The sequence below is a fragment of the Dipodomys merriami genome, unplaced genomic scaffold (genome assembly GCF_024711535.1).
Source record: "Dipodomys merriami isolate MVZ:Mamm:240054 unplaced genomic scaffold, mDipMer1.0.p SCAF_367, whole genome shotgun sequence".
Classification (NCBI taxonomy): domain Eukaryota; kingdom Metazoa; phylum Chordata; class Mammalia; order Rodentia; family Heteromyidae; genus Dipodomys; species Dipodomys merriami.
The window spans coordinates 225,711-249,993 of record NW_027205237.1 but is presented as its reverse complement, the minus strand read 5'-3'; the positions used below and the strand labels follow the sequence as shown (position 1 = coordinate 249,993).

At 44.6% G+C, this 24,283-nt stretch overlaps 1 protein-coding gene across 8 annotated transcripts in view; it reads left to right on the top strand.

Annotated features, from left to right (window-relative positions):
• The window catches only part of LOC138804484 (mediator of RNA polymerase II transcription subunit 12-like protein), a 215,186-nt gene that overhangs the window by 32,957 nt on the left and 157,946 nt on the right, over positions 1-24,283 (top strand). For 6 of the 8 annotated variants that reach the window (XR_011365277.1, XM_069988756.1, XM_069988754.1 and 3 more), the window contains exons 5-12: positions 7,227-7,396; positions 10,994-11,104; positions 11,866-12,135; positions 13,420-13,569; positions 14,553-14,652; positions 14,912-15,048; positions 16,668-16,814; positions 22,226-22,357. Coding sequence is in view for 7 of the 8 variants with exons in the window: in XM_069988756.1 (XP_069844857.1) it covers positions 7,227-7,396; positions 10,994-11,104; positions 11,866-12,135; positions 13,420-13,569; positions 14,553-14,652; positions 14,912-15,048; positions 16,668-16,814; positions 22,226-22,357 (1,217 nt within the window). In the remaining variant the exon portion in view is untranslated. The remainder of the gene's footprint in view (positions 1-7,226; positions 7,397-10,993; positions 11,105-11,865; positions 12,136-13,419; positions 13,570-14,552; positions 14,653-14,911; positions 15,049-16,667; positions 16,815-22,225; positions 22,358-24,283) is intronic. The other 2 variants (XM_069988758.1, XM_069988757.1) reach the window with 1 other exon arrangement.

Sequence of the window (24,283 nt, the reverse complement as noted above, 5' to 3'; positions counted from 1 at the left end):
TTGCACGGAGGCTGCAGGTCCAGATGATTGGAGAAGGACTTGAGATGCACGTACTGTTTCCCAAGGGAGACTCACAGAGGAAGTAACTTGGAGTTCAGTTTTGAAAGAAGATTTTGGGGTAAAATGTCAGGCCCCTGACTTCATTGCTCCACTTTTTCATGGTTGTAAACGTCCATGTGTACCTCTAGTATTTAGAGGAAAACGTTTTCTCCCTTTGAAAGCCCTCTGAAGGAGCTGGGTATCTAAGAAAGTTATTGGAAGTGGGGGATGGAGGTCCATTGTGGACGTCCAGTTCTGGATCCTGTTGGCAGGACAGCATGTCCAAGCAGTGCACCTCCAGTGAGTTCTCCGGGACTCTGGAGGGTGTGGCTTGCAGAGCTGTTGCTTCAGAAAATGAAGCTTCTTGCTGGGAAGGTGGCTCAGTGGTAGAGCACTTGCCTTGCATGCATGAGGCCCTGGGTTCTGTTCCTAGCACCACATAAGCAAAAAAAAAAAGCTGAAGTGGCGTTGTGTGGTAGAGTGCTAGCCTTGAACTGAAGAGCTGAGGGACAGTGCCCAGGCCCAGAGTTCAGGCCCCACAACCGGAGCACCCCGCCCCCACCAAACAAAAAAAGAAATCAGAAAATGAAGCTTCTTGTCTGAGTTAGGTTTTAGTGGATAACACGTGCCCATGGCCAAAACACACAGCATGCACGCGAAGTCACTTCTCCACCACTTGGCTGCATCCCCTGACCCTTGGCCTCTTACCTGGCTTGCCTATCTTCTGAGGTCCATTTCATGTACTTTTAAAATAGTCCTTCAAAAGGTTGGTACGTTTTTACACTGTGTATCCACTAGCGTGTTCTTTTAATGATTCTAAACCCTTACCTTTATAAAATCTGGGTCTTTTTCTTCTTCCTGCACAGGTAGAGAATTTACAACAGCTGTATTTAGGACCTCTGGGATACACTTGGTCCTGTGACCATGTGGAATACATTCTGGTGCAGAGTAGGAGACAAGCCATAGTTTATTTTATTTATCTATTTGTTGTGCAGGTCCTGGGGTTTGAACTCAGGGCCTATGTGCTGTCCCTGAACTTTTGTGATCAAGGCTAGTGCCCTCCCACTTGAGCCACAGCTCCACTTCTTTTAAATGGTTAATTGGAGATAAGAGTCTCATGGACTTTCCTTACTGGGCTGGCTTTGAACCTCAATCCTCATATCTCAGCCTCCTGAGTAACTAGGATTGTAGGCATGAGCCACTGGCACTTGATGCAGGTTTATTTTTGCTCCACAGAAGATTGGGCTTCAAGAGACATCAGTGTAAAGCTTGCTTCTTCTCAGTTTCTTTGCTGGGGTGGGGACTCGGTGGCAGACACTTGTCTGTGTTGCTCTCTCCTGCCTCACCAGACCCTCCGACCTGGTTCTTCCTGGGCCTGGTGCTGGCATTGCCCACACACCAGGGTGGCAGTGCAGAGAGAGTGTTCTGCGTACAGAGGAGCCAAGGGTGGGCTGGGCTCTGAGAGTACTGTCTCGCTAGAGGTGTCCTCTCCTGGGGCAGCAGAACCCCAGACTTGGTCTCAGGGTGGTGATGTCTCCTATGGGGTTAATTAACTATTCCTCTTGTAGTTTACATACAGACACTGCCCTTACTATTCTGTGCTAGGAATATTTCACCATGCGATGGCTCAGATATCTACAGAAATCTGAAAAGATGAGAGAAACCATGTGACCATTACGTTAGTTGCACACCATTCATGATCTCAGGCCTTGGCAGAGGTGAGGCCTCCAGGGTGCCCAGTGTCTCTCTCACCTGGGGGTGGATGTGGTGAATACGGACTTCTCATTCTAAGGGCTAGAATGGGGTTGATAGAGAAAAAGGACTAGGAGATAAAAGCTTAAGCCTAAGTTAGCATGTTCACACTAAAATAAGAACTAAAGCCCTAACAGAGAGAGGTCTCCATCCTCTCCAGAAGTTTCCAGGGGAGGCAGGCTGGGTAGGGCCAGGACTGTCCATCCCCCATGCCCCCATGAAGCTTTTTCCGCCGTGTGCTGATGTGCGCTTCCTCCCTCCCCCCTCCCCTCCCCTCCCCCCCTGCCCTCCCCCCGTCATTTATACATTGCTGGTTTCCTTTCTGCCCCCTCTGCTGGTTCCTGAACTTCAGAGGGAGTAATCCTGTCAGTTCTTAGCTGCCTGTTACCTCTTCAACCCAGCATGCTCTGCACAAACACAGCTGTGGCTCTTCTGCCCGTCTCCCTCCTCCTTGGCTGGGCAGAATCTCCTTCTACTCAAGGCTGTGTTCTCCTCCTCTGTGGTTTTCTCTTCACCTAGCCCTGTAAGTCACACAAGTTTGATTTCTCCTGGGGGCACTTATTCTGTGCAGGTTATAGGTTCAGGATGATCTTAATTTATGCATCTGAGCTTGCTACTCCTTTGCTCAAAGTCCTTCAGTGGCTGTTAATTACTCGTCATTAAAGATATTCCGTGGCCTGTCACCGGCTGGGTCATATACCTGAGCTGCCGGTGACAAGTACAGATTTCTGGACCCCACTCTGGGCCTCTGGAGTTGGAGCTGAAATTTGTTTCATCAGCGCCCTCTGGAGTTCATTTTGTAGTCTAGCATTTGAAGACCTCTAGTCTGTTTGAATTGCCTGCAGTTTCTGGCTGTGGAATGTCTTAAAACCTTCCTTCTAGTGCCCCTCCTCCACTCTCTTTCATGCCCCAGGGCATGTCAGAGCCCTTCCCCCCCCTGCTCCTCCATTCTGCACCTGTTCGTCTCCTCATGGCCCCCGGATGGAGCTGCTGTGTTCATAGAGACCCTGTATCTTCAGATCCCTGCAGTAGCTGTTTAATGTTTGCTGATAAATACTGGTGGCTTTTCTCTATTACTTATTTTGTCTTGAACTGTTCTTCCGATTCCTAAGTAGCAATACTGGGCACAATGTCATTGATAATAAAAACAGTTAAAAGTAACAGCAAAATCAGATATTCAGTACTTAACATTTAACCCTTACATTATTTTTAGGGGAAAACTTAAAAAAAATGGTTTTGGTGCCAATACTGTAGCTTGAACTTGTTTAACTTTTTTCCTCTCAAGCCTGGTGCTCTACCACCTGAGCCACACCTCTGCTTCTGGCTTTGGAAATAAGAGTCTCATGGATCTTTTCTGCCAGGCTGACTTGGAACCTTGATCCTCAGATCCCAGCCTCCTGAGTAGCTGGGAGTACAAATGTGGACCAGTAATATCCAGCAGGATGAAGAATTTATTTACTTAAAAATTTTAATTTTAATTAAAAATTTTTTTTGCTGGCCCTGGCGCTTCAACTCAGGACATGGGTACTGTCCTACTCAAGGGTAGCACTCTACCACTTGAGCTACAGCGCTACTTCTGGCTTTTTCTATGTGTGAGGTACTGAGGAATTAAACCCAGGGCTTCGTGCATGTTAGGCAAGCATTCTACTACTAAGCCACAAACCCAGCCTTTTTCTGAGTAGTTTATTGGAGACAATAGTTTCCTGCCCTGGCTGGTGTCAAACAGTGACCCTTAGATCTCAGCCTTCTGGATAGCTAGGATTACGGCGTGAGCCACCAGCGCCCAGTGATGAAGACGTTTTAAAAGCAGAAATGTGTTTCAGAAACTTAGTGCTCTGTGGTGTATTTGCACCCACAGCCTCCCCTACCCTCGCCTCTCTTACTGCTGTCTTGCCAGGGACCACGCTTCTCACTCAGAGCGCCGAGTCTGGCCCAGACTCACCTCATGACTGTCACCTCATGTTGTACCCGGCCAGCAGTTTGCGTTTGTGCTGTTCTTTTCAGTCCAGACCGCCCATCAGGCTTCCCACCCCTTCCCACCCTGCATGCAGAGAGCATTGCAAAGAGGGCTGCAGGTACTAGGTACTCACACAGGCTCCAGCTGATGAGCTACTTAATGCCTTTATCATGAACATTTCAGTTATAACGGTGTAGAAGTGCATCATAAAGCCTGTTTGCCCTCTACCTTTGTAAAAATTACTACATATAAAATTATTATAAAATTATTTAAAATGTTTACTTTTAAAAATTGTTATTTTTAGGGGCTGGGAAGGTGGCTCAGTGGTAGAGTGCTCGCCTTGCATGCATGAGGCCCTGGGTTTGATTCCTCACCCCATAAGCAGAAAAAGCCGGAAGTGGTGCTCAAGTGGTAGAGTGCTAGCCTTGAGCTGAAGTGCTGAGGGACAGTGCCCAGACCCAGAATTCAGGCCCCAGGACTGACAAAAAAATGTTATTATAGTGTTACAGAGGGGTTATAGTTACAGAAGTCAGGAAAAGAGTACATTTCTTTTTAGACAGTGTCACTTCATCCCTTGCTCTGTCCCAGTTTTTCTCTCCCATCCCCACCCACAATTTGTATAATTCATTTTCAACATAGTGTCCACTGAGTGCCATTGCTGCATTTGTTCACACTTTGTCCCTCCATTTCTGTGCCTCTCCTTACTTTGCCAAAGACATATAAAGAAACAGATAAAACAAAAAGGAAAGGAAACAAAACAGCAAAAAAGAAAAAAATCCTCTTGTTTTCACTTTCTGGAGTTCATTTCAGTAAATACTATTTTGTTTGATCAGATGCACATAAGCATTTTGCTTTTTGTTTTTCTCTTAAGAGAATCCTAATTTGGTTTTAATGTGTGGGAATGCCTAGGGACCTGAATAATTTATTGTGTCCCAGTATTTTAGATCTAATGTTCACGTATGAGGAAAAACATTTGCCATTTGTTACTTAACATGATTTTTTTCTAGATCCATCCATTTCCCTGAAGATGACATAATCTTATTCTTTCTGATGGTGGTGTAAAATTCCACTGTGTACAGGTACCACATTTTCAGAACCGCTCCTCTATTGTAGGACATCTGGGCTGTTTCTACAACTTAGCTGTTGTGAATAGTGCGGCAGTGATCACCGATGTTGGAGCGTCTTGACGGTATCCTGGTTTGTGATGTTCTGATCTGAGTCGATGCCCAGGATTGGTATGGCTGGGTTGTAGGAAAGATCTATGTTTAGTTTTTGAGGAACCTCCAGACTGCTGTCCACAGTGGTTGTACTAGTTTGCATTTCCACCAACAGTGCAACAGGGTTCCTTTTCCCCACATCCCGACCGACATTATTTGTTCTGACATTTGTTATTGTTCAAATTCACAATGTTGGTCAGTCTAACTGGGGTTAGATAGAATCTCAGAGTTGGTTTGATTTGCATTTCCTTTATGGCCAGGGAGGACAAACATTTCCTTCTTTTCCTTTGCCATTCTTGCCTCTTCCTTAGCTCCTTTATCTCTTTAGTGATTGATTTATTAGCTTTGTTAGTTTCTTGAGCTCCTTGTATATTTTGGACTTTAGGCCTACGTCTGATGTTCTTCCAGTCTGTTGGTTGTCTTTCTAGTTTAGTAACTATGTCCTTTGCTGTGCAGACATTTTTTAGTTTGATGTAATCCCATTTGTCAAGTTTCTGCTATCTGCTGTGCCCTGGGACTCTTTTCAAGAAGGTTCTGCCTTTGCCTATGAGTGTTTCTCCTACTTCCTTTTGTAGTAATTTCTCAGGTCTGACGTTGAGGTATTTGATCTACTTTGAGTTATTTGTGCATGGTAACAAACAGGGATGTACTTTTGGCATTCTGGTCCACCTAGCTTTAACAGGAATTTCCAGAAAGTTCCAAGGAAAGAGTTTTCCTTATGTCTTAGACTTAAGTAGGTCTCCTAAACACATGCTTGCTATTCATGGACAAGTTTGGGTTTAGAAAACAGAAGCTGGGCATCAGTGGCTCAAGCCTGTAATTCTAGCTGCTCAGAGGCTGAGATCTGAGGCTTGAAAGAGCCAGCCCAGGCAGCAAAGTCTGAGACTGTTATCTCCACATAGTCACCGAAAGGAAGGCTGGAAGCAGAGGTGAGCTGAAAAAACTCAGTGCCCAGGCTCTGAGTTCAAGCCAAAATCCAAACAAACAAAAACCAAAACAAAATCTTAGTATATTCATTTCACAGAGTAAATTCCCGATCGTTTGGATAAAAGGAAATACTGTAGCCAGGAAGATGAGCCTTCACCAGATTAAAGGGTGTGTGCGAAGGCATTGCAGATTATTTCCATTCTTTTCATAGCTATAGTTTTCTGTAATAAACATGTATTTGTCCTGTATTTTAAAAATCAGTTTCAAGAAGACAAAGTTAGGGGTGTGCAGCAAGTGTGTGCATTATTTTTAGCTCTTGGCTAAAATACTCTGTGGGGGTGTTGAGAATAGTACCATATTGAGAAAGAGCAAGTTAATAGCAAGGCCAGGCATATGAAGGCTAGCATTTGTGATCTTGTTACTTTTGCTTTTGCTTATTATAGCCAAACCAAACATGTCTCATTTGATGGTGGTTGTCATTTTGTTTTGTGAAGCAAGTGTCATGAAACCATTAGTTCATTACAGGGACACAAGATGATGATGCTGGCAATTGATTGTTTAACGTTTTGTTTTTACTGCAAATAGATCCGTTTCAAAGATAATATCCACAATCAATCAGTGGTGCTTTCTGAAAAACTGCTAAACTAGGAACAGTGTAGACCTAGTATTGAATCATCTTTTTGAACTGGTTTATTACTGGAGTTGAATACCTTAAAGCTTTTTGGTATGCATGTAAGTTGGAGCAAGCACTCAGGCTTGAACTCAGTGCCTTGCACTCTTGCTTGGCTTTTTCACTTACAGCTGCCATCCTACCAGGTAAGCCACACTTCCAGTCCAGCTTTTTTGCTGCTTAACTGGAGATAGAGTCTTTTGGACTTTTCTGCCTTGGCCGACTTCAGACTGTGACCTTTGGAACTCAGCCTCCTGAATAGTAGAATGACATTCGGAAGGCATGAGTCATTGGCATGCTGCTTAAGTGGATGTCTTTCCTTTTTGGGTTAGGGTTGTATAGAAGCACAGTAGTTCCTCCTGAGAGACTTTTATGGGGCAGGAACCTTTACACTAAGGTGACGTACTTAAGGGCTTTGGGGTGGGCATGTTTTCTGACTAGTACCACACAGGCAAGATTACATTTTTAATGTAATCTGTGGACTCAAGCGATAAGAGTGCTTCTCTGGAAAGTGTGGCATTGAGTTCAAACCCCAGTGTCTCTCTTTCTATCATACACACACAATTTGATTTATAGGAACATTCTCAACATAATCAGAAATGGAGAGGACAATGTATCATTCTCATACCTTTGTCCAGAATTCAGAATATTTTTTTTCTTTCAGAGTGGACACAGATATCTACTAGATACCTTCGAGAGCAGTTGGTCAAGATCTCTGACTTTTACCACATGGCCTCCTGCACAGGCGATGGCCCTGTCCCTGTGTCTGCCGAGGTGGAGCAGGCCATGAAGCAGTGGGAGTACAATGAGAAGCTGGCATTCCACATGTTCCAGGTGGTCTTTCCATGATAAGCAAGACAGGTTCTGTGCACCCAAATCTGTGTGCTGCATAAGGACCGGGACCGGTGTTGCAGTGTGTGGCTAGGTGACATTATCCTTGCATGGACACACATGTAGAGAAAACGTACGCAAACCTAGAGTGTTCAGCATGTGGCTGTGGCTGTGCTTTGTTTTCTGGGAGTTAAGTAGGATCTTAGAATTAAGGAGGAAGGGGATGCATTTCTAAATGTCCCCTTTAGTATAATATCCAGGTGGTAAGTGACTTTTTCTGAGCTCAGTGTAGTTTAAAAACAAAACAAAACATGGGCTGGGCGCTGGTGGCTCACGCCTGTAACCCTAGCAACTCAGGAGGCTGAGATCTGAGGATCGTGGTTCAAAGCCAGCCCAGGCAGCAAAGTCCGTGAGACTCCTATCTCCAATAAACTGCCACAAACCTGTTAGTGGCGCGGTGGCTCAAGTGGTAGAGCGCTAGCTTTGAGCTAAAGAGCTGAGGGACAGCACCCAGGCCCAGAGTTCAAGCCCCATGACCACCACCACCACCACCAACAAAGAGCATGGTGTTTTGTGAAATAGCATTGCTTTAAGTAGCTCTTACAAATCTAATCCCGTTTGGCATAGAAATATTTGAGTCATCCTGAAGTAAGTTCAGTGCCTGCCCTGAATTTTTATGAGTTTTCCTGAGCTAAGAGTTCAGTTTGTGCCTTGGAAAAAGTATTCTTTGCATGCTTAACATTTTTGAAAGTACTAATTTACGTATTAGAAACATTGGCATCGTTATTTTTAACGTAGAAAGCATTTTAAAACAGTATCAAATTAAAAATGCTGTCTTAAAAAAATCTGTCCCTGAGATGTGCGGTGGGGTGTGTGTGTGTGCAACAGAAGAGCACAGGCAGGCCAGGGCACATGGAGCGGAGGAGGGGGTCGAACGCCTTGTGTCCCCTCCCCTCCTCTCCTCTCCTCTCCTCTTCCTCCCTTCCTTCACTGTTCCAGCTCTGTGTCCCCTCCCCTCCCCTCCCCTCCCCTCCCCTCCCCTCCCATCTCCTCTCCTCTCTCTCCCTTCTTTTGCCTGGTTTTTAACACTGTCTTGAGCACTCACTTGGCCTTTTCTGCTTGTGGCTGGCAGTCTGCCACTTGAACCACGCCTCTACTTCTCGATTTTTACTGGCCAATTGGATTAGTTTGCCTGTAGATCTATAGATCTCAGCTTCCTGAGTAGCTAGATTATTTTTACCATCTCTTATATTTCAATGCAAAATTCTGCTTTATCTATTTTAAACATGTTTGTTTATTCAGATCGACAAATCTTCTTTTATTAAAAGTTCACATATGTCTTCGACTTGTATTTAAGGCTGATTTACAATTTAGGTCTTTCGTTTTTGGTCGTGGGGTTTGAACTTGTGGGCCTGGGCGCTGTCCCTCAGCTCTTCAGCTCAAGGTGAGCACTCTACTGCTTGAGCCACAGCGCCACTTAGGTCTTTTTTGTCTGTTAAATAAACTATTAATCCCTTTTGATTTTTTTTTTTTTTTTTTGCCAGTCCTGGGGCTTAAAGTTAGGGCTTGGGCTCTGTCCTTGATCCTCTTTATGCTCAAAGCTAGCACTGTACCATTTGAGCCACAGCACCACTCCAGCCTTTTCTGTATATATTGGAGATGAGAGTCTCATGGACTTTCCTGCTTGGGCTGACTTTGAACTGTGATCCTAATATCTCAGCCTCCTGAGTACCTAGGATTATAGACATGAGCCACCAGCACCTGGCTACTCTCAGTATTTTTTTTGTTTTTTTTTTGGGTCCGGTTGTTGGGCCTGAACTCTGGGCCTGGGCGCTGTCCCTCAGCTCTTTAGCTCAAGGCTAGTGCTCTACCACTTGAGCCACAGCGCCACTTCCGGCTTTTTGCTTATGTGGTGCTGAGGAATTGAACCCAGGGCCTCATGCATGCAAGGCAAGCACTCTACCACTGGGCCACCTTCCCAGCCCCTCTCAGTATTTTTAAAACTAGAAATTATCAAGTAAATATTTCTTCAATGTCTTGTCAAATATAGTGTTACTGTAATTGTAAAAATACAGGAACTATAGCTTATCAGCTAAATGTTTTTATATAAAGTCTCAATAACCGTTGTAGTAGATCACTAGTAATACATAAAAGTTACCAGGAACAGGGCAGAATTCCTAATTAATTACTAAGTTGGTTGCAAGGGTGTCTTCTTAAGAAATCACAGCTCTTTGTTTCTGTTTAGAAGATTTATTCTTGAATCATAGTACAAAAGTATATTGTGACGTTGACTATAGACACTCAGAATGCCATGAAACAATGCATTTATGTCTGTGTGTATGTGTATGAAGGTAGTGGATGAAGAATGCTGATATTGGATGCTTACGGTGTTTGCCAAGATCAGTGGCGTGGCTGGGGATGTCACACAAGAGCCCTTGGCTAGCCTGGGCACAGCTCTAGGGTGCGGGTTTAAAGCAGGGGATTGGTGGAGCGCCTCCACCCAGGGGGATTTGAAGATCTGTAGAAATGTTACTTTTTAGCATGATTATGTTGGACTACTTCCATATGATTTTATTGTGCATTTCCTCTATTTCTTTATATAATTACTGAATTGATTGTTTTGTTTTTTCTTTTCTGTCAGTCATGGGGCTTCAACTCATGGCTCTTTTTGCTTCACTTCTGGTTTTTGAGTGGTTAATTGGATATGTCTTTGAGCCATAGTTCTCAGATCTCAGGCTCCTGAGTAGCTAGGATTACAGGTGTGAGCTGTCAGCATCCTGCATTAAATTGATTTTTAAGGTTTTTTTTGTTTTGTTTTGTTTTTTGTTTTGGGTCTGGTCGTGGGCCTGAACTTTGGGCCTGGACGCTGTCCCTCAGCTCTTCAGCTCAAGGCTAGCGCTCTACCACTTGAGCTCCAGCGCCACTTCCGGCTTTTTTCTTTCTGCTTATGTGGTGCTGAGGAATCGAACCCAGGGCCTCTGACATGCAAGGCAAGCGCTCTACCACTGAGCCACCTTCCCAGCCCCTGATTTTTAAGTTTTTATTTATCTATTTTGCTAGTCTGGGGGCTTGAACTCAGAGTCTAGATGCTGTCCCTGAGCTGCTTTTGCTCAAGTCTAGCACTCTGTAAGGTTTTATTTTTATATGTAGGCTGTAATCTCAGTCACTTTAGAATAGCGAGGAAGGCTCCTAAGGGTACAGGTTTTGTTGAGATGATAATATACATGAGCAGTGCTTTTCTTTATAATCATCACCGGTTCCAGATCTCCTCTGTGAGCTTAAGTTCATTCACATTCCCTTAATTAAAATCTTGCCAGGGTCCAATTTGTCCTGGGAGTGTGATACTTTCTGAGTTTCCTTATTTTTCAGTTTTTGTTAAATTTACTGTTTAGAGTGAAGCAGATTACCAAATAAAAGGAGCAAAAACCCCAAACCAAATATATGAAATATATTTAGAATTGGGACTGTGATTAGTGAGACCATGTCTTATCTATTAGTAAAACAATGGTTCAGTTACACTTAAGCAAAAGAAGGATAATGTCCCTTTAAAAACATAGTTTTTCTTTAACATTGTTATTGTACTATTTTTGCTCATTTAAGGAAGGAATGCTGGAAAAGCATGAATATCTTACGTGGATCTTGGATGTTCTAGAGAAAATCAGGCCAATGGATGACGATCTTCTTAAACTCTTGTTACCACTAACGTTGCAGGTATGGTACATGCCACCTTGAGCCAGTTGATTTTTATGAGACCAATAAGAATGACTAGCTAAGTCATGAGGGATAGAAAAACATTCCTGTTGAAACAGAAGGAAAAACATCTTAAATGCTCTGATCTATGAAGCCATGAGATGTTTCTACTGGATTGCTGCATTTGTGTTCACTTTGTGGCTTTCATCTTCATGTAATCTCACCACACTCTTTCTTTCCTATGTCTGTACTAAGCAAGCAGTTCTTTACATACTGTATCCTTGTTCACAAAGGCTGTGAAAAGAAAACAAATTACCTCATTTAAAGAATATAATGATTTGTCTGAGAGCTGTGAAAGTTGAGGTGTCAAAACTTTTCTTCCTGGAGGAGTACCTGCATGTGATGAGCATGTGATACGGAAGAGTGTCTGGTGAACCACAGTTCTCGCTGGAACTGTAGTGCTGTGCCCTCTCCTGAGGGGCAGCCGAGCACTGGACTGGACCTGTGCTCAGTGTGAACTGTGTTTAAAGCATACATCAGGTTATAGATTTAGTGTGCAAAAAAGTGTATACGGTAATACTCCTCAGATTGATCTGTGTTCAGATGATAACATTTTGGTTATATTGGGATAATTACAACATATTACTCTTTTAATTTTGCCTATTATTTTTTAAATAGTTTTCAGAAAATTTATGTATGTATCTCACGTTGTATTTCTGATGGACGGTATTGGTCCATATAGTTTCAGGTCTGTGTTAGTTATTTGCTCTCCTTTTCCTCAGTATTCAGACGAATTTGTTCAGTCAGCCTACCTGTCCCGACGTCTTGCCTACTTCTGTGCCCGGCGTCTCTCTTTGCTGCTGAGTGACAGCCCCAGCCTGCTGGCTGCTCACTCCCCTCACATGATGATCGCACCAGGCACTGCAGGCATCGGGGCCCCCAGCCCCGGGCCCCCCGGCCCTGGCGTGATCCCTGTGCAGCTGGCATTCTCGGACTTCCTTTCCTGTGCACAGCATGGCCCCCTGGTTTATGGACTCAGTTGTATGTTACAAGTAAGTCCACGGCTTGTTTATTTTAAAATTTGGCATGGGAAACAATGGGTTGAAAATAGAACTTTCAGCTATCATGTCTTAAATCTAATGAATTTCCTGAAATGTATTGCTCTGTATGGAGGCTGAGATTTGTTGCATCTATTTGGAAGGAGGTATCCCAGTGGTAGGCAGTCAGAATCATTCACTGAACACACATACAGAAGGTCAGCTGCGTTATCGGGCTGTGGTCCTCCGTCAGACACTGATGCCTGTGTGGTCCTTGGACATCTGCTGGTATGCTGGCTTCAGGCATATGATCAGGAATGACAGCCTGTGCCGGCCGGGGCAGGAGGGAGGCGGTGGGGTGTGGACTAGTGGAGACAGATGTGTTGGTGGAGTTCGGGGACTTGAAGTTCTTTGCATCTGCCATCTACTCTACACCAGGATGTCTTTCAGGCCTCAGGATGCGTTGCATTGCCTTTGTTCTCTGTGCTCATGTACTGCGGACAGGGGTGTGGTAGCATAGTGGGTAGTGAGACTCACCGTAGACCGGATGTTTCTCTGCAACTTCGTGTTGCACTCCTGTCCCATTCCCTCCTAGGGGGAGGCTGTAGTGATCCGCAGTTACTTGGGTGCTGAATAAGTATTCAGAGGATAGCAGGGTAGCACAAGGATTCAGAGCACAGTTGCAGGGACCAGACTTGAGCCAGTGACAAAGCTCTTCTGTTGCTTGGTAGAACTGGAGGAATACCACCTAGCTCAGAGAAGGGTGTGACATCTAACTAGTTAGACTGATCACATAAAGGACATTGTGTCAGTAAATAATGTACAAATCAAGGGATTATTAAAACAACATCAGAAGAGGAGAGTGAGTGTGTGACACATAAGCTTAAAGTATTTGCTGTCTGGATTTTCATAGAAAAGTTTGCTAACTTCTGGTATTGCCCTCCTCACATTTAGGAAATGGCTTGTTGTGCTACTTGAGTGATTTCAAAGAGATTAATTTAGATTTTATAACCTTAGAACTTAAATGTTCTAATTACTGTGTCATTTCAAGTGACAGTTTCCAATGCTGGAAGATAGCTAATAAATGTTACTACTCCTTAATTTCTCAATGGTTATACTTCTTCCCTTTCAAATGAATAATTCTTAGTTTGTCTTGCCATTTGGAAAAAGGTGAGAATGTACTTTAAATTTAGTAGGAGAATACTCTATAGCGATGCTAAAGTGTCATATTTACTGTGAAACTTGTTACACGTTTCTCCTTTCTCTGAGTATCTGGATTTTTCCCTGCTCCATTCTTAGACTGTCACTCTCTGTTGCCCAAGTGCCTTGGTGTGGAACTATTCCTCCAACGAAAACAAGAGCACGGCCCCAGGCTCGCCCCTGGACCTGCTGCAGGTGGCGCCCTCCAGCCTCCCCATGCCCGGTGGGAACACAGCTTTCAATCAGCAGGTAGCCCTCCACGTCAGTGGGTTGGTGGATGTTTTGTTTTGTTTTCTCCAGAGGTGTCAGGCCAGCGGCCCAAGTCTCAGTTTAGCACCTGGGGTACCTGAGCATCTTTCCCAGCTCTCCCCTAACTCCCTGGACACCTTGGGTTTCTTTTGCCTCTGTGACCCTCAGAGGTTCCTGAGGGTTGCTCCTTGTCCCCATGCTGGGTGGTAGTTGTTGACAGTTCTATCATCCAGACAATAACTTTGGTCGTGATTCTAATACCTGAGCATATTCCCATCATAGCAGTTTGTGATACTGTTACATCATTAGTACTGTGTTGCTTCAAGGATTCTTGCAAATAGAACCTCAGGAGTTAGGATAAACCTAATAATACAGTAAGATCCTTTTTACCAGTTTTTAAATTACATAAATGTTGGTAGTTTGCTTTCTTGAATAGACAATGGCTTACAGAGAGTATTTTAAAATTTGTACCTTTCTTTTTGGTGTCCTAGAGATATTTCACTTATTAATATTTTTGTAGTTTAAAAAAAAATTTTATGCCAGTCCTGTGTCTTGAACTCCGGGCCTGGGTGCTATCTATTAGCTTCTTTTGCTCAAGGCTAGCACTCTACCACTTGAGCCACAACGCCACTTCCAGCTTTTTCTGAGTTTATTGGAGGTAGGAGTCTCAGAGACTTTCCTGCCTAGCCTGGCTTCGAACTGGGATATTCAGATCTCAGCCTCCTGAGTAGTTACACGTCTGAGTCACCGGCACCTGGCTAGGTGTTCATGTACATTTCATATCCAAAACTGACACTGAGTCACCATGTGTCAATGTAAAACGTAATCAATGAACTTCTTGGATTGCATTCTGCATTTTTCCCTACCTTGCACTGAAGATTGAGGCTCACTCTAGGGAATTCTATTCTAGCAGAAAAGCTTGATTTTTAGACAGCCGCTGTGGCGCCTGAAGCACAAGTTAATTAGAAGCAATTATCTTTTAGGTTCGGGCAAGGATTTATGAGGTTGAGCAGCAGATAAAACAAAGAGGCCGTGCAGTGGAAGTTCGGTGGTCTTTTGACAAGTGCCAAGAGTCAACAGCAGGTACAGAACACGACAAAAGAGTGAGTGCTTTGGCGTGTTGGACAACCACATGAATAAAGGAAGCATTGATTTGAGGCCATTCCTCGGCTATGGTTGTGTGGGGAACGTCCTGTTGGGTGGTGTTGGCAGTTCTTTGCTTCTTAGTATATGCTGAGAATGATACATGGCATTCCCATTGCCTTACATAGTGATGATATTACACTTCGCTGTCTGGCTTCACTTGGTCTGTTTTAGCTGCCTGCTTACTTTCTGTCTCTAGGGGTGACAATTGGTCGGGTTTTGCACACCCTGGAGGTCTTGGATCGTCACTGTTTTGACCGAACTGATCCCAGCAATTCAATGGAGACACTTTATCATAAGGTTTTCTGGGCAAACCAAAACAAAGACAACCAGGAGGTATAGTTAATATTTTATTTCTTCTTTTGCCTTTTGTTTCCTTAGCTTCTTTTAATTAAATATTTTCTGGTTGTTATTACCATTTTGTAAGTCAGGTAATGTGTACATTTCTTTTCGCACAGTTTAATGTCAGGCAACGAGTACATTTCTTTTCGCACAGTGTCACCCCTTCCTTCACTCTCTTTGTTTTTCTCTCCTGTCCCTATCCACAAGTTGTATCCTTCATCTTCATGCTAGTGTCTAGTGACACTATGTCACTGCTGCATTTGTTTACCCTTTGTCCCTCCATTTCTATGCCCTTGCTTATCTCTTCGTACAAACAAACAAACAGGACAAAAAGAGACGCTTGCTTATTTCTTTCTCTTTCTTTAATCTCGGACAGCTTTTTCTGTGACGTGTATGATGTCTTAGGAAGCACATGGCCTTGGAGGTCTTTCTCTGTTGGACGAGTCAAAAATCAGCTGTATTTGGCTGTCTGTGTCAAGAGACCAGTGGGAAAGATTTCTCTTGGATCTTTTACCATCCTCTTCATTTTAGTTTTAGCTTGCTATAGTTTCATGATTGGACTTTATACAAACATGCTTTGGCTTAATTTAGGGGGAAGGTATATTGATAGCCTAGCAGAGGGCAGGCTGTGAAAATTTGTGGTAATTGTCTGAAAAATCTTTAAATACAGAGATTCAGAACCAATAAAGAAAGCAAAACTCTGTGTGTGTGTGTGTGTGTGTGTGTGTGTCTTTTACGTATACTTCTCTAGCTTGACAGAGGAGACAGTGCTATTGGTTTGGCTTGAGGATGGCAGGTGTGGGGGGGCAGGTGCAAACTCAAGGAAGTGTTGTCGGAATCTTCTCAGAGACAGACTTCTTTTCTGGGGGCCTGTGTCTTACTGACAGGGCTTTTTTCACTTGACTGGATAACACCGACTACATTGTGGAGGTTGGTCTACTTTATTCTGTCTACGGATTTCAATGTTAATCATATCCAAATATCTGTAGCCACAGCTGATGTTTGACCAGGGATTGATTATACAGACTAGCCCAGTAGGCATGCAACATTAGCACAGTTTTTATATTCTCCTAGTAATAGATTGTTTCATCAATGACTACTCTATAAACATAATACTTTTAATTGTTATGTCAATCTTACTTGGAAGAAATAAAAAGAATTTTTTCCCTGCAACAAAACATGCCCATCTTCAATTTATGTAGAGTTATGCTAGACAAAAGAAATCAAGGAGTAAGTCTTAAGACATTATCATAAACAACTTTCATTGTTGCCTCTGGGTATGCATGTGTGGAAATGAAAGGTGAAGCAAAAAAAGCCTGAACCTTGACTATTCCTGCCTTATGTGAGCCTGATACCCATAGCAGCCTTCTAAGAAGGGCTTACAGACCAGGATCAAGACTGTAGGTGACAAGTAGGGAGGGTCCAGCATCAGATGGAGCAAGGTACAGACTGGAGGCCCTGCCTCTTGTGACTGACTCTGTTGACACGCACAGGAGAGCAGGCTGATTGTGTTCTGCAAAGTTCTCTACTCACTGAGGCCAAGTCGGATAGGTGCTGTGCAGCTGTCTCTGTGATAGGGTGTTCTTAAATAAAAGCACTCTGTTTTTTCATAGGGAGGTTTGCTGAGTTTCTGTGCTAAGTTGCCAAATCCATCAGAGTACTTCAGCCCGTTGTTACTTGACTGTTACATCCAGCTTCAGAACCATTGCCTCGTCCCCTCAAGGAAATTCACAGGTGTTTCAGGGGAAACTGAAAACAAGGTCAGGAATTGTGTTGTTACGTTTCTGAACAGCAAGGCAAATTGTATGCTGTGATATTTTTTAATAAATCACACCCTCTTCAGGATTCTCACTAAAGCTCATCTATCTTAAGTGAGGAATGAAGCATTTCACTTTGGTAGACATTAAACTTCTGTTTCTACTACATTTTTTTTTTGTGTGTGTGTCTGGTCGTGGGGCCTGAACTCTGGGCCTGGGCGCTGTCCCTCAGCTCTTCAGCTCAAGGCTAGCGCTCTACCTCTTGAACCACAGCGCCACTTCTGGATTTTTTTTCTGCTTATGTGGTGCTGCGGAATCGAACCCAGGGCCTCATGCATGCAAGGCAAGCGCTCTACCACTGAGCCACCTTCCCAGCCCTCTACTACATTTAAAGAAATCAAAGAGGACACCAGGAAGTGGAAAGGCCTTCCATGTTCAGGGATAGGTAGAATCAATATTGTGAAAATGGCCATACTGCCAAAGATGATATACAAATTCAGTGCAATCCCCATCAAAATCTCAATGATGTTCTTAACAGATATAGAGAAAACAATCCAAACACAGAGAACAGCCGAAGACAACAAAACAATTGTAGGCAAAAAAAAAGAAAAAAGTAAAAGCAATGCAAGTGGTATCACAATACCAGATCTCAAATTCTACTTCAGAGCCATAATAACAAAAACAGCTTGGTAGTGGCACAAAAATAGACCCAATGATCAATGGAATAGATTAGGAACCCCCCCCCCCCCCAATAAAACCCTACACCTACAGTCATCTAAAAGTTTATAATAGACAAAACTATTGTGGTGGTGTAGGTAATATGTACATAGAGACCGTTTTTCCCAGAAAAGCCCACCAGAGGGCAGTGTGTGCCTCTCATGGGACCCTGGCTGACTGGAAAGAGACGGTGCCAGAATGTGTGTCCAGCACCCTCATGTGTTAACAAGGACAGTGCCCACCATGTTCATCTCAAAGGAAACTTGCTTTTGAGGACTGTGACGGAAGGTGCTGTTGTGAATAAAAGTAAAAGAGCCACTGTTATCAGTGTTATATCTGAGAAGCCAATGTGATGGAGCTGGTATGTGAACGAAGGCAGGGGCTGAAGTGGTTTTGAGCTTGCTTGTACTGGAAGCGTGTGGAGGACTGCTGTGGCTCTGGCTACCACTGCTGCGTGGGAAACTCCCACTTCACCCTCTCCCTTCTCTTTTCTTTGGAACTGCTGACGTAACGTCTGGTCTTCTCTACTTCCTTGTAAGGAGTAGGAGGTCGTCTGTGCAGAGCGAAGGAGACAGGGTACTAGGTTCAGATGGGTGTAATGGCTTTTGTTATTAGGGGAAAGCCAGTTGGGAACTGTGATGCCTCAGATGAAGCCCTGGGACATCTGGGACTTGCCCGTGGTCACTGGAGTGAGGGCAGTTGTACCCTGTGCTCCGACTCGCCCTCTCCCTGTGGAACGCACTGTTTTTAGCCCTCTCTCTCACTGCCTTATGTACCACGGCTTGGGTGTTGTAGTTGGCGAAAAAAAATGCTAAAACCTTTAGGGTTACTTATTCAGCAAGTTTTTTTTTTAATTTTAATAAGTTAGATGACCAAGGTAATGAGTACATTTCCTGTCATTGTTGCCTTTGTTTTCCCCTACCATCCCTTCCCTCCCACCTCCACAACTACCCACCCCCTGCCTAAATTGTAAAGTTTTTCAACGTAGTGTCTTGTACATCATCTCATGGTTACAGTGGGTCAACCTGTATCCCTATTTAAGCATTTTGTTTTTCCCTTGCCCCTACCCAAATTAGACTGACATCAAATACAGTGAAAACAGGGTTATACCCTGGGGGAGGAACATACAAAGAAACAAAAAGAATCACATGGTACATTATAAATGCGTTAGAAACAATAGCAAGAAAGACAAAACCACTTGTGTCCCTATCTTGGGGTTCATTTCGCTTAATACCATCTTATCTGGTCATATGTACATAGTTTTTGTCCTTTTCTGCTTGTCCCAAACATATACTAGTTATTGCAAATAAGGGAAACAATGGGAACTATGTTTCTTTGGGCCTGGCTTACTTCACTTAATATAATTTTTTCCAAGTCTTTCCATTTCCTAACAAATGGGGTAATGTCATTCTTTCTGATGGAGGCATAGAATTCCATTGTGTATATAGACCACATTTTCTTGATCCATTCATCTACTGAGGGACATCTGGGTTGGTTCCATATCTTAGCTTTGGTAAATAATGCTGCAATAAACATAGTCGTGCTGGTAGCTTTAGTATGGTCTTGTTTGTAAACATTTGGGTAAATGCCCAAAAGTGGGATTGCTGGGTCATAGGGGAGCTCTATGTGGAGTCTTTTGAGGAACCTCCATACTACTTTCCAAAGTTGATGGACAAGTTTACACTCCCACCAACAATGAAGTAAGGTTCCCTTCTGGCCACGTCCCCTCCAGCATCTGTTGTTATTAGAGTTCTTGATTTTAGCCATTCTAACTGGGGTGAGGTGGTATCTCAGTGTTGTTTTGATTTGCATTTCTTTTATGGCTAGGGAGGTTGGGCATTTCTTCATGTGTCTATTGGCCATCCTTCTCTCCTCTTCAGAGAAGTTTCTCTGTAAGTCTTTAGCCCACTTATTTATGGGGCAGTTGTTTCTTTGAGGATTTGTGTTGGGGGGAGCATCAAGTTTTATATGGAATTCTAGGACTCAAACACTGCAGGCTGAGCAGCGTCCGCTGGGGGTGTGGCTTATGTGCCAGTCACTGTCGAGCTGCCGCTGCTGGTGCGTGTAAGCAGTACGCACTTGCTTATGTGGTTAGTGCTCCAGCGCTCTTTGTGCTGGGGATGGCCACGGAATACGAGCCCGAGGGGGTGGGGCAACGGACCCCTGATTCTAGCACTGACCTTGCCTCCAGGCAGCAGGGCTGGGGCCTCAGTCTCCAGAGCCTTTATACCACTTCCTTCCTCTTGGCCTCTGTCCTTAGTGGTGGAGGGCCTGGGAGAAGAGCCCGCTGCCTCTTTGGGCTCCTTGGGGACATGGACAGAAAAGATTATCCAAAGGTGGCAGGAAATGCTGTCTTTCACTTCTTTGTTTGGGGCCCAGGGAGCAAGATGTCCTGAGTAGTCAAAAAGCATCTGGATGGAACAGGTTATCAACAGCCAGATAGAGCAGGACACCAGCCGCATGCGTGGATGGAACAGGTTGTTAGCGTGTGTGTGTGTGTGTGTGTGTGTGTGTGTGTGATGCCATGCCAAACGCCCCGTGTGTGTGTGTGTGTGTGTGTGTGTGTGATGCCATGCCAAACGCCCCCTGTGTGTGTGTGTGTGTGTGTGTGTGTGTGTGTGTGATGCCATGCCAAACGCCCCCTGTCCCTCCCCCTTCCCCCCTCTTAAAACTGTCACCAGCCAACTTCAAGTGTGCATGTGGGTTGCTTGTATTTGTTTTACATGCATTTGTGCTGAGTTTTTGGTAGCAGAAATTCAGAATCCTTTTTTATTTTTTGCCAGTTCTGGGACTTGAACTCAGGGCCTGGGCACCGTCCCTGAACTTCCTTTTGAGTACTCTTCCACTTGAACCACAGCGCCACTTCTGGCTTTTCTGTGAGGAATCAAACCCAGGGCTTCATGCATGCTAGGCTAGCGCTCTACCACTGAGCCATCTTCCCAGCCCCAGAAAATATTCTTTATTTGCCTTGTGCATGGGACTTCCTGGCCCAAACCAGGTCTGACCACCAGTATCTGAAAGCCATTTTTGTCATGATTGTGCTTGTCCACATTTGTTTTTCTCCAGGCTTTGTGGTGTGTTTCTGTTTTCCTTTTTACCCTTTGGTTTTCCTGTGGTACATCACATTTGGGGCCTTTACATGCTCAATGCAAGCCCTCTGCCACTGAGGCACAGCCCTAGTCCAAGGGTCTGTGCCTCTTATGCACTGGAGAACGGGGAAGGAGGGTGGGTAAGGTAAACAAAAGAATGCATTCCACAGATAGTGAGTGACAGCAGGCCCCAGGCCCCACCCCTGATGTGGTCAGTGTCAGTTCCTGCTTCTCAGTTGTGTTTCTGTTTTCAGTGCCATACTAAAAGTTAACATACGTTAATTGAATTAAGAGACCCAGGGCTCCCTTTGAGGCATCTGCTCCAGATAATAACTTGCTTTGAGTCAACATGTGTTTTTAAGTTGAGGGCAGGGTGAATAAATAGGTTTGGAGTAAACTGATTTCACAATACAAACTATTTGCTGTTATCTTCTCAGAATCCACAGGAAACCTTGGGCTAGAGGTGTGTGAATTTTCTGCCAGAAGTGCACTTGTAGCTGCATTGTCCTCTTCCCCGAACTTGAGATTCTGCAATGTTGAGAACTGCTCCCATGGCATTGGAGGGGAAACTGTGATCATGCGTTGTGTCTGGCATAAGGTTCACACGTGGGAAGATATTGAATACACCTTTGCAGTTGGTGTTCCAGCGCGTGGTGTGCACACTCTAAGAGGAAAGCAGAGAAGCAGAGTCTCTGCTGTCCTCCACTGCTGCTCCTGTCACCTGGGTCCCTGAGCTCCTCACCCCGTCACGGCTGCCCGTGATGAGGGGCACTGGCGTACTCTGCGTGGTCCTAGGCTGCTTGCCGGCCTGGCCTGCTTCAACGCAGCTGCTCCTTTTTGATGCTTGGCTTCCACTCCTTGCACTTGCTGTTCCTGATGGGATGGGTCTCCTGTCAGCCTTCTGGCTCCCCCGGTCACCTGATTTCTGACAGGATTGTGGGTAGGATGAGGTGGTAATTGAGGGCCCGGTGTTCACAGTGAAGTATGTAGACTTTTTAGCAGCTGTTTTTATTGCTCATTTCTCTTTTTGTGTGGATTTGAAATTGAGTTCTAGGGGACTGGTGGGCTGGGTTATGGCTGTGTGTAAAGGCATCTGCCTATAAGGAAAGTAATTCTCCGAGAATTGTCAAAAATTTATTGTAACTGATACTTCCTTTTTCATGGCTAAAGTTTTACTCTTTATACCTCAGTTAAAAATTATTTGGGCCCATTTCCTAACACTGCTGTAATGAAATATGGCAAGCAAGCTTTAAGGCTTCAGAAACAGAAGTTGCTCGCTCCCTGACTTTTCATATATATTTTTATTGTGAAAATACTGTACAGAGGGGTTACAGTTACATGAGTTGAGGTCATGAGTACATTTCTTATCAAGCATTGTTAACTACCCCTTTCCTCCCCACCTCCCCAACTCCTCCTTCACACCCCCCCCCCCCCCCCCCCCGCCTCTCCAAGTTGTAAAGTTGGTTCTCAACATAGTGTCTTATACATCTCATTGTTACAATGGGTCAACCTGTATCCTTGTTTCAGCATTTTGTTGTTTCCCTTCCCCGCTTCCTGTTGAGTGAAGGAGCATTTGACTTTGTGGGTTTTCTTTTCCCTGGTCCTCAGGTCGCTCCCAATGATGAAGCCGTGGTGACACTGTTATGTGAATGGGCTGTGAGCTGCAAACGCTCAGGCAAGCACAGGGCCATGGCTGTGGCCAAACTCTTGGAGAAGAGACAAGCAGAAATTGAGGCAGAGGTAGGTTTTTCTTTCTGTTTATTGGATCTCATAAGGTTAACACACTACTGCAGGAGGGTGACTTCTCTTTTACCCTTACTATACTCACCTTTTCTTTTCTCTTGATAAAAGGGAAGCGGTATCAATCTAAAGAAGATGTCTTTTTTTTTTTTTTTTTTGCCAGCCCTGGGGCTTGAACTCAGGGCCTGGGCACTGTCTCTGAGCTCCTTTTGCTCAAGGCTAGTAGTCTACCACTTGAGCCACAGTGCCACTTCCAGCTTTTTTTTTTCTGCTTATGTGGTGCTGATGAATTGAACCCCGGGCCTCATGCATGCAAGGCAAGTGCTCCACCACTGAGCCACCTTCCCAGCCTCAGTTTATATTTTTGAGAGTATATTTGCCTGTGTTAGGCAGAGCCATTTAAACTTCAGATGTTCATTATAAAGGAGAAACTCTTTTTTTTCTTTTTTTGTTTTTTTTTGGGGGTCTGGTCATGAGGCCTGAACTCTGGGCCTGGGCACTGTCCCTCAGCTCTTCATCTCAAGGCTAGCGCTCTACCACTTGAGCCACAGCGCCACTTTCGGCTTTTTTCTTTTTTCTTATGTGGTGCTGAGGAATCGAACCCAGGGCCTCATGCATGCAAGGCAAGCGCTCTACCACTGAGCCACCTTCCCAGCCCCAAAGGAGAAACACTTAGCTAACTTCATCAACAGTAGCTTTTGTGGAAGTGGGATTTCCAGACAAGCTTCCTTCTCTGCCGTAGCATTGGCAGAGATGGCCACAGGGAAGGTGTGTGGTGTGCTGAGGTCCTCAGATACACCACGTGGAGAACTTCCTGGCCTCCTGGGTTTCTCTGCTTCCCTCTTCCTTTCCACCATCCTCTGTGCAGGACCCAAAATGATCTTTTAGAGATGTAACTAGATCACTAGAGAGTATTACCACCATGGCCTGGCCCTTTTTGCTTACCTGTATTTCCTGGTCTTGGCTCTAGCCCTAAAGTTGTTCCTTGTGTTCCCCCAACACAGAAAACTCACTTGCTCTTTGAGGCGTTTGCCCTTGATGTTTCTTCTCCCCAGACCTGGCAGGCAGGCTTCTCTGTGGTGTGGTGCTCCTGTTTGAGGAGCACTGCCTGCTGAGCAGCGTTCCTAGGCAACCGGTCCCCAAGCCAGGGAAGTCCTGACCACTGGTTCTGAAGCCTGCCTCCGAGACTCCTCAGCCACGCTCTTCCAGCCCACCCTCCTCCCCAGTATACAACACAGCACTCTAGCTACCTTGCTTGTTGTTTCATTCAGTGCACTTGCCTGCCCATTCAGGGCTTTGCCCTTGACCCCCAGAACAGGCTCAGTGAACCGTGGAAACTCTCTGTGTTCACATTGACTTCTGTGAAGCTCTTAAAAAAACGAAATGGAAAGAACACTTTACAGGTGTTTTCTCCTGTTAGGAATGCTATGCTCACCAAAAACAAAAGAGCACATTGTTGAAATTAGAACTTGAAAATATTCAAACTCCAGTATTGACAAGAAAAAAAAAAAAAAAGAAAATACTGCTGCCAAGGTATAGCAGTCAACCTGTCACATAGTGAACACATTAGAAATAGCCTTCGCTGCTTCTTCCTGTATGCAACGGAAGTTGAATCCTGCCGGCATTCATTGCCTCTGTAAGGTTGCTTCTCTTACACCTCTCTTCCCAGAACGTACGTGTGTGTGTGTGTGTGTGTGTGTGTGTGTGTGTGTGTGTGTGTGTGTGTGTGTGTGTGTGTGTGTGTGTGTGTGTGTGTGTGTGTGTGTGTGTGTGTGTGTGTGTGTGTGTGTGTGTGTGTGTGTGTGTCCGTCCGTCCGTCCGTCCCAGCACCTGTGTGCAGGATGCTTTCAGAAGGGCTTTCACTCGCAGGTTTTTTTTTTTTTTTTCATTATCACTCGCAGGTTGCCTAGTAATTTTAATAGGCCT